This window comes from Schistocerca serialis, chromosome 6, assembly GCF_023864345.2.
Source record: "Schistocerca serialis cubense isolate TAMUIC-IGC-003099 chromosome 6, iqSchSeri2.2, whole genome shotgun sequence".
Classification (NCBI taxonomy): domain Eukaryota; kingdom Metazoa; phylum Arthropoda; class Insecta; order Orthoptera; family Acrididae; genus Schistocerca; species Schistocerca serialis.
In genome coordinates this window covers 688,827,892-688,838,311 of record NC_064643.1, presented here as the reverse complement: position 1 = coordinate 688,838,311, position 10,420 = coordinate 688,827,892, and the positions used below count along the sequence as shown (strand labels likewise).

The window sequence follows — 10,420 nt, the reverse complement described above, 5'->3', positions numbered from 1 at the left end:
CAATTCCGACACCACCTGCAATGCGTATAATACAATTCTGGCGAAGTTCATCATCAGAGAATATTAAGATGACCCCGAAGAAGAACTTGTTGCAGCTCACCACCTCCCATACGAAACTTTAAAGGTCCTCAGCACACTGAAAACTGGAGTATGTCAGTGTAAGGTAAACATGAAGAAAAGGGGATACACCTCAGAGGACGACCTATGTGAGTGTGGTGAACCTTAAGACCTCCAACACTGCTAAACTGCCGGGAATTGCCAGAACTTGTCTCGATGGACGATCTGATTGTCGCCAATCATAAGGCAGTTCATACAGTGGAATTCTGCTCGCACAAAATATATTGTTAAAATATTTAACAATACATTTTGTGCGAGCAGAATACGTATCCAGAACATAACACATAATACTTGTATTGTTAAAATATTTAACAATACAAGTATTATGTTGTTAAAATATTTAACAATACAAGTATTATGTGTTATGTTCTGGATTCGTATAAATAAATAAATATACAAAAATTTACTCAAGAAATGTACACGTCAACAACTACGAAACGTCATTATAATTTGGTAGGACTGCGAACAACATTCAGAGATAAGGCACTTCTGATTCCATCATAAGGCGACTTTACGCGAAATATGCGGATAATATTTTGCATCCAAGACTGAGCACAAGATGAAATACATCTATGAGTACACAGTAGTCCTGTAAGAATCGTAATAGTGAATAAACGAAAGACATGTAAGAGTTACACTGGCCATGGAAATGCTCAGAGGTAGAGAGATAATGTTCTTTTCTCCTTCGTCAGTTTAAGAGCCAACTTGCATGGGAACCTCATGTCGCTTGATGTGACAATATTTGTTGGTCAGAGAAGTTTGGCCTTCAGTATTGTACAACATCCAGATTTTTGGGACATGTGTGTGTGACAGTGGCCCGACGTTATGCTATGTGGGAACGTGAGGACTGGCATACACAACATAAAGTACCCGGTGAACCCCGTATGACCACCACAAGGGAGGGTCATCGTATTGTACAATAATAATATCGTAACCAACTGTGCCTGCTGTCCGAGAGCAATGTTTTCACTGCAAGATAGTGTGTCATCCAGCGCCACTGATTCGAGATCAGCATCAGTTGGAGTAGGGAATTGCTGTCCCATGAGTAGGCTGCCATCAGCACCACAACACAAACGACCGGAAGGCATGGACTGACGATGACTGGCGTCGCATTGTGTTCATTGATGAACTGCAGTATTGCACTAACTCGGATGATCATCGTGGGCAAGTGAGGCAGCAACCTAGAGAAGATCCCGTTCTTCCAGTGTTTTGGAGTGGCACATCACTGTTACGCCTGGCGTCATGTTCTGGGGAACCGTCTGGTAGCGATTAGGGGAACTCCGGAAGGACAATGGTACGTCACCGACATCGTGGTTCCTCATGTGTTACCTCTCATGTGGAAGCACTGCGATGAGAGCAGGCCCTATGGCATAGTGGGAAAACGACACGTGTAAATACGTCTTTAACTGTGAGAGCTAATCTTATCTGACTGGTGCTGCCATCTGTTGATCCCTTGTACATTCAAGCAAACGGAACGTGGGAACCGTTACATGGCAGTTGTCGGCGCAAGAAGCAAGAGTGTGCTCCTTCTAGTATTTGATCTCTAGTTCCTAAGAGGTAAGCCATTTCTTGTTATATTAAAATACAAGTTTTTGTTGTTATGCCCATCTATGTACATAAACACACAAGATTATGTGAGTATTATTTCTCTTAAACAAAACACGAGAGTGGAACTGTAGTTTCATATAGGCCATCCTTGTTGAGGTCATTTGACATCTTCTGCTTAGCTCGAAAGAGTTATGGCCTTCAAGAATTGTTGTGTACAATTGTTGAAGTGTTAGGAGATGCAATATGTGCAGCAGCAGTCACAACCAGCACCCCAGCAGCAACGCCAGTGCCAGTTCCAGTTCGAGTTCCAGCAGTGCCAGCAGGTTACAGCAGCCCAGCAGGTTCCAGCAGTCCAATCGCTTCCAGCAGCCCAGCCGGTTCTGACAGCCCAGCCGGTTTGGGCAGCCCATTCAGTTCCGGCAGCCCAGCTGCCCAGCAGCCCAGTTGCTTCCAGCAGCCTAGTTGGTTCTGACAGCCCAGCCAGTTCCGGCAGCCCAGTCGGTTCCAGCAGCCCAGCTGCCCAGCAGCCCAGTCGCTTCCAGCAGCCCAGCCGGTTCTGACAGCCCAACCGGTTTGGGCAGCCCAGTCAGTTCAGACAGCGCAGCTGCCCAGCAGCCCAGTCACTTCCAGCAGCCCAGCCGGATCTGACAGACCAGCCGGTTCCGGCAGCCCAGTTGGTTCCAGCAGCCCAGCTGCCCAGCAGCCCAGTCACTTCCAGCAGCACAGCCGGTTATGAAACCCCAACCGGTTCCGGCAGCCCAGTCGGTTCCGGCAGCCCAGCTGCCCAGCATCCCAGTCACATCCAGCAGCCCAGCTGGTTCTGACTGCCCAGCTGCTCCTGGCAGCCCAGCCGGTTATGACAGCCCAGCCGGTTCCGGCAGCCCAGCTGCCCAGCAGCCCAGACGCTTCAAGGAGCCCAGCCGGATCTGCAGCCCAGCCGGTTCTGGCAGCCTGGTTTGTTCTGGCAGCCCAGCTGGTTCCAACAGACCAGCTGGTTACAGCAGCCCAGTTGGTTCAGGCAGCCCAGCTGGTCCCGGCAGCCCAGTCAGTTCCGGCAGCCCAGCTGCCAGCAGCTCAGTCGCTTCCAGCAGCCCAGCCAGATCTGACAGCCCAGTCGCTTCCAGTAGCCCAGAAGGTTCTGACAGCCCAGCCGGTTCCAGCAGCCCAGTCGGTTACGGCAGCCCAGCTGCCCAGCAGACTAATCACTTCCGGCAGCCCAGCCGGTTCTGACATCCCAGCTGGTTCCGGCAGCCAAGTCGCTTCCAGCAGCCCAGCCGGTTCTGACATCCCAGGTGGTTCCAGCAGCCCAGTCGGTTCCGGCAGCCCAGTTGCCCAGCAGCCCAGACGCTTCCAGTAGCCCAGCCGGATCTGCAGCCCAGCCGGTTCTGGCAGCCCAGTTTGTTCTGGCAGCCCAGCTGGTTCCAACAGACCAGCTGGTTACAGCAGCCCAGTTGGTTCTGGCAGCCCAGCTGCCCAGCAGCCCAGTCGCTTCCAGCAGCACAGCCAGTTCTGACAGCCCAGCCAGTGTCGGCAGCCCAGTTGGTTCCGGCAGCTCAGCTACCGAGCAGCCCAGTCGCTTCTAGCAGCCCAGCTGGTTCTGACAGCCCAGCCATTTCCAGCAGCCCAGTTGGTTTTGGCAGCCCTGCTGCCCAGTAACCCAGTCGCTTCCAGGAGCCCAGCCAGTTCTGACAGCCCAGCCAGTTCCGGCAGCCCAGCCGGTTCTGGCAGCCCAGTTGGTTCCAGCGGCCCAGCTGCCCAGCAGCCCATATGCTTCCAGCAGCCCAGCCAATTCTGACAGCCCAGCCGGTTCCAGCAGCTCAATCAGTTCCGGGAGCCCAGCTGCCCAGCAGCCCAGTTGCTTCTAGCAGCCCAGCCGGTTCTGACAGCCCATCTGGTTCCGGCAGTGCAGTTTGTTCTGGCAGCCCAGCTGGTTGCAACAGACCAGCCGTTTCCAGCAGGCCAGCTGCCCAACAGCCCAGCACCTTCGCGGCGTTGGGAGCGGCAGCAGCAGCAGCAACAGCTGATGACGTCCGGCCCATCGTCACTCCCTGGCGACTGATCTCCCCCCTACAGCCGCTCTTCCGTTGGCAGCAATAATAAGAGTCAGAATAACATAGTGGATCATTTTTTTGAGAGTGGGTTCCTCTGTTCAGATGCCGAGGACGTACACCCAGAAAATGGGGTAGGCTCGTGGGCTGCAGGTTAAATTAAGAAATAGTTCGGCAAGGATGGCGAGGAATGGTACCGGAGTAATTGGTGGTGGTGGTAAGTGTCTATGAGACCAAACTGCTGAGGTCATCGGTCCCTAGGTTTAGACACTACTTAATCTAACTTAAACTAAATTACGCTAAGGACAACACACACACCCACGCCCGAGGGAAGACTCGAACCTCCGACAGGGGAAGCCGCGCGAACCGTGGCAAGGCGCCTCAGATCGCTCGGCGTGATTTAATTTGTGATGAATTATCGTAACGTTTACATTTACGTGTGTACTGAAGCAATAGTTTCTTCAGTGGTGCTGTGTGACTTGATTACTTTCATATGAGAATTTAGGAAGTGTATGTTCAGTTATGTAATATTTGTTTTAACCTTTCAGCAAGTCTGTATCAGCAACAACAAGCATATTTGCCAAGGACAAGGGTCGCAGAATCGGATCGGTTACATTGTCCATTGTTCAAGTTGCTATGGAGTTGAAACAGAACCGCGTCATCACAGTGTGCACATTTTCGGTCATATGTACGACATATTTCACTGCGCAGTTAGCGAGTGTTAAAGAAGTTATAAACCTATAACGTGGTTTCAAGTGTCATTGAATGTTAACTTAGCAGAGACTCCAATGCAAGATGATTTTGCGTAGTTTCCATGACGAAAATCTTCCTTGAAATCCTGTAGTTTAATAGTCAGAACGCTCAAATCTCATGAGTTTTATCTACTGCACTGTCTATTTTAACAGTTTATCGACGTTCTGAAGTCGTTGCAAGTAAGAGCCACAAAGTTCGCACTGTTCAAGCAAATTAAAACTTCTTTACGGAGTTTCTGTGGAAAACTCAGTTTAAAATTCACTTGCACAGCGCTTTTTTGCTGCAGTTTTGCCTCGAAATCTGCAGGGTGCGCTCCAGTAGAAATATCAGTGGTTGTCGAGAACGTAACCCGGCTGCATTCCCGTACCTTATTTGAAATTTATCGCTGTTGCTTGCAACGACTTCAGAGCTTTGATAAACTGTTAATAATAAACAGTGTAATAGATAAAACTTACTAAGCGCTCTGATTTTTAAACTGTCCCCTACCATCCGGTTTACCAAATTCACGTACCATCGCACGAAATTTATGCGGTCAGTTATCGTGTAATGTTTGGCATTAGATTCGTAGCTTTGTTAGTTATACAGATAGTGAGGAAATCTGCGAAGCGAAACGACGCGAAAGCGCATTGATCCCCTCAAACCAGCATTACAGGAGTATGCAAATAGCGACTGGTGTATAGGACGACACGAAACTTTATTGGAGTTCAGTTCCCGCGGCACAAAAAGTCCGCTGTCGAGTAAAAAGTATCTCTCTTCCTTTGCACGGCATAGACATTATTCACTCTAACGTCACAACGGTACTGTTGGTTGATATGATTTGATAAAAGCTATTCCAGTCGCATTTGATGCATGCTGAGCCGGATTTATTGTCTCTGATTTTCACAATAAACGTGGTTCTGATCGCAATTTGTAAGCTACTACGACAGAAGTGCTTTCGAACCGAACAATGCCCTGATATTTTTCTTCGGACATGAACAGCATACGGCACGTGTGTTTGCCAATTAGAAAGCAGCTGAATAAATTTCGTGGCATAGGAGAGATAGCCATACAGTTGTATCACCTAGAAAAAAAAAGACTTTTTTGTTTGTTTGCTGTTTCACACGAATAGTATGTAATGGCTCATGGGCGTGATCTAGTGCCAAAATAATCTCGGCTCTCGTAAGTAACAGATGTACTCAGTCACCCCAATGACAGCGAACGCGGGCTATATTAAGGATGGTATATTATGTTATAATTACTATTCCCTCATCTTTTTGATTGCCAGATGCAAAGAAACCACGGGACGACGTCACAAGCCTTCTGGAAACTTCAAATATGGAATCAGATTGAGATTCCATGTCGACACCACCCATTACTTCGCGCGAATGAAGAGCTAATTGTGTTTCAGAACAACTATATTTTCTGGATCTGTGATAACTATTTGTCAATAGACTTTTCTTCAAGGTAATTTATAATATTTGAATACAGTTAATATAGTATCCTAACTGCAAATTCTCGTCAGTGGCATGGGTCTGTAATTGGTCGGATTATTCCCACTTACTTTCTTAAGTATTGGTGATACCTTTGCAATTTTTCTGTCTTTTTGCGAGGATTTTCGTCGAGTGAGACGTTGCATATGACTGGGATTATCGTATTAGTATACTCTGAAGGGAACGTAGTCGGTAAACAAGCTGGACTGAAAGCCTCGCCTTCATTAATCTTATAACACATAAGATGAACAACATTATTATGAGAAATATAGACCAGAAGGTGCAGTACGACAAATAATGAACGTAGGACAGTATGCGCCATAAAAAAGGAACTTCCAACGGAAAATGCCCTCGTTGCCAGTTCGGACAGTGGCAACATAGCTATTACCATATGTGAATCTGATTACGTTATCAAAGCACATAAAATTCTCAGAAATAAAAGCGTAAAAGAAATAGCATATGACCCTAGTCCCAAATTCCGAGATAAGATTAAAAAATTAGTTAAAAACTGCAATTTCCTGTTGACACCAGTAGAAGTAAAGCATTATATAGAGGTGAATTCATCAGCACCATAATTGAAATCACAACCTAAGATCCATAAACCAGTTTGTCTGCTATGTTCCAATGTGCATTCCATTAATAGTGCAATCTATAAAATCACCAGGAAACTTAATGCCATTATTCGCATGGCATACGTATTTGAAAATAACTTCTCTGTCGAAAATGGGCACAGGCTCGTCAGTAGATACCCCCATCCCAGCCACAGATAGATTTGCATCACTTGACATAGATAACTTACATATAAACATATTTGGGAAGGAAACAATCAGTACAATGAGAAATAACATACTCAGATATGGAATAATGAGTAGGGCTGAAATCTACAAACTCTTAGTGATCTAGAAATTATATTATCATACAGCTACTTCCTGTCCAACAACAAGTATTACATTCAGGAAGACAGATCGACAATGGGTAGTAGTCTTGGAGGCATGCTCACTGACGTATTTATTAACAGTATTGAAAACAACATTTTCAGATCCCAAACACTACTGAAAGACAGGCTGCTTTAATACAAACGCTATGTTGATGACATTTTCATTCTGTGTAAGAAATAGAATATCTAGCCATAGAACTTAACACATTACACTACAAGATTCAATTGATTTAGTGTATGAAAGACCAGATCACATTTAAAACTCTCCAATAAAACTCAAAAGCATAACTTTAAAACTCTTAGGAAGCCAACAGCCACTAACATTGGCATACATATAACTCTTCTTGCGACCAAGACCAACATAGAAATGTATTCTTCAGGACAATGGTTAATGACATGCTTTAAATCCCAAAGGACGTAAGTGAAACACATATGGAAGCAAAAAGTATTAAATCAGTCGCCTCCAACAATGGGTAAAATCCTGCTATAATAGATGAACCCACCCATGCAACAAAATTAAAGAAACCGATTGTTGAACAACCAACCACAAACAAGAAGACCACTTTTATAATTCTATCTTTTCTAGGTAAGAATACTCACCAATTTTCCAACCTGTTCAAGACGTACAACGTTAAGATAAGCTTCTCAGTCAACTGTAAAACACAGAATAAAATCATACAAAGTACCAAAACCAACATACAACAGAGTCAAACGTCAGATGTATACAAATTAATTTGCAACTCATGTCCAAGCTTCTATATTGAACGGACTGGTAAAAGATTCACACAACTTTTAAAGAGCACATGTTTGCACTCAATGTTAACAACCTGAACAAATCCATCTTTACTACCCATCTTGCCCAACACAATCGTTCTGCAAACAGCATAGAACAAAATATCCAAAAATTTCATCTTGCCAACAGAGGTGAGATACTTGACACTCTTGAAGAAATCTAAATCTTTATCAACACACATACAACTCCTGACTAGCTACTCATTGTACATACTGAACCGAGAAACAAATTTGTCCTTCAGAATTTCGAAGACCTATTAGTTCAAAACAGCTAATCATTTAAGCAACGCATCCCCACCCCTTAATTCGCCCCCCCCCTCCCCCATTACTATCCCACTCTTTACATCCTACCTACATTGACGTCAATGTAAATGCCCTACACAGAATAACTATTATACTATATATCTAAATGAATCAGTGATTGTATACATATTACCTACAGCTGTAATAAACAGAATCTGCCTTTACTACTATTCCAAATTATGTTAATATTAGATTACAAGTAAGTCAGCAGTTCGTTTAAAGTTTTCTTCTTGTTACTTTTCAATGTAAAATTCGTGGTCATACAACAGCTACTATTCTTTGCAAATTCTAAAACTTTATAGTATTTTGTGTTTGGGCATTCATGCTAAAGCTATTTTCTTTGATGTAGTTGCTCATAAATTAACGCATTGCATATTAGAATAAGAACAGAAATAAGACGCCAGATCATCTGAAGTTCGTTCATGTAATTCACTTTTATAATTTTTTTTTTTTGGCCGCTAAGATTAACGCCGGTTTAAATTAAAGAATTTGCCCATACATCGACTTTATTACGTTCAAACAAGAACAAGTGATGTCTCTGAGCAAAGTAGACCTTTGTTATATATTTGTAAGGAAGATGTTTGTAACAAACAACAGTTGTACAGTACATGCAATATACTGGCAAAGTTTCGTAGCTATGGTGTATACGTATATATGTATGTCCTGTAAAAAGTGAGTAATATGTTACCAAATGTCGATCACAATGGGAACTGTTAGGTGGATATTAATAACAAAGCCGCTCATATTGCCGCAGTACTTACGGTGATGCATTAAAGCAAGTTCCATCTTCTAGTCACAAAGCCAGCATCAAGTATTGCGCTTTGAAACAGTCACGTAATCTCCTTCACGACATCTGAAGATGAGCCTAATAAGGTTCGGGAACCTGTTTGTGCAATAAACATTTCGAAAAAGTGACTGGCTGCAGTTTTCTGTGTTTATATTTACTGTATATTCAATAAGTGCTTTATGCTGCTTCTTAATTTCGCATGTTGGCAGCTGCTCTTGATTGGAATTCTGTAATATTTGCTTCGTCTTTATTAGTGAACGTATTTCGTAAAACTAAGTATAATCACTCCGCTTTAGTGACACTGTCATCGTAACATTACCATTGGCACCGCGAAATGAAGGTATTAATTGTGTTTTGCTGATGGAATACTTTATATACGACCAGAATCTCTTTCGATTTTCGTTCAATTTAGAGTCAGAGTTTCGTTGTGGAAGCCATTAAAACCATCTCGCATTGAAGCCCGCGCTTAGTTTCGAGATTAACTATATCATTGGCCACCTTGGTGATTTTTTGTTCTCTAAAATTTGACGTGCTTTTTCGTTCCTTCTTCGATTGCAATCTGACATGTTTAGTGTCGCATAGTGGAACAGTATCATCTTTTATTAAGTTATTCGGTATTACACTTTCAATTGCCGCAGATACTACACTAATGCTCATAAATTAAGGATTATTGCAGAATGTGATGCCACACAGCGTGGCACTACACAAGACTGGCGCTAATAGCATAGGCACATAGGGAACACACACGGCACAGATTTGTAAGTCCGCGGTATTGGTGATAATTTGAGAAAACCGTTCCGAAACACACGTGCTTCAAAAGCCACTGTTTCCTGAGCATGTACCCTGACATCAATATGGGATATGATCACCATGCACACGTACACAGGCCGTACAACGGGTTGGCACACATAAGGTGGTCGAGCAGCTGCTGGGGTATAGCCTCCCATTCTTGCACCAGAGCCTGTCGGAGCTTCTGAAGTGTCGTAGGCGTTTGAAGATGCGCAGCGATACGTCAACCGAGAGTATCCCAGTCGAGCTCGATGGGCTTTAGGTCTGGAGAACAGGCAGGCCACTCCATTCTCCTTATATCTTCTCTTCCAAGGTACTCCTCCACGATGACAGCTCGGTGGGGCCGTGCGTTACCATTCATCAGGAGGCAGGTGGGACCCACTGCACCCCTGAAATGGATGCAACTGGTGCAAAATGACGTCCCGATACACCTGACGTATTATAGTTCCTTTGTCAAAGACATGCAGGGTTGTACGTGTGCCAGTCATAATCCCGCCCCACACCATCAAACCGCGACCTCCATACAGGTCACTTTCAAGGACATTAAGGGGTTGGTATTTGGCTTCTGGTTCGCGCCAGATGAAAACCCGGCGAGAATAACTATTCAGACTACACCTGGACTTGTCCGTGAACACAACCTGGGACCATTGTTCCAACGACCATGTACTGTGTTCTTGGCACCAGGCTTTACGGGCTGTCGTGTGACCAGGGGTGAGTGGAATGCACCTTGCAGGTCTCTGGGCGAATAATCCATGTATGTTCAGTCGTCTGTAGGCTGTGTGTCTGGAAACAACTGTTCCATTGGCTACGGTAAGGTCCCGAGCAAGGCTACCTGCAGTACTCCGGGCACTGATGGTGAGATATCGGTCTTCTTGTG

The 10,420-nt window shown here is 44.6% G+C and overlaps 1 protein-coding gene across 1 annotated transcript; it reads left to right on the top strand.

Moving 5' to 3' along the window:
* The first annotated feature begins 2,397 nt into the window (after positions 1-2,397).
* On the top strand, positions 2,398-2,895 carry LOC126485034 (uncharacterized). Its single transcript, XM_050108639.1, has one exon. The coding sequence runs from the start codon at positions 2,398-2,400 to the stop codon at positions 2,893-2,895; it is 498 nt and encodes a 165-aa protein (XP_049964596.1).
* Positions 2,896-10,420: the final 7,525 nt, after the last annotated feature.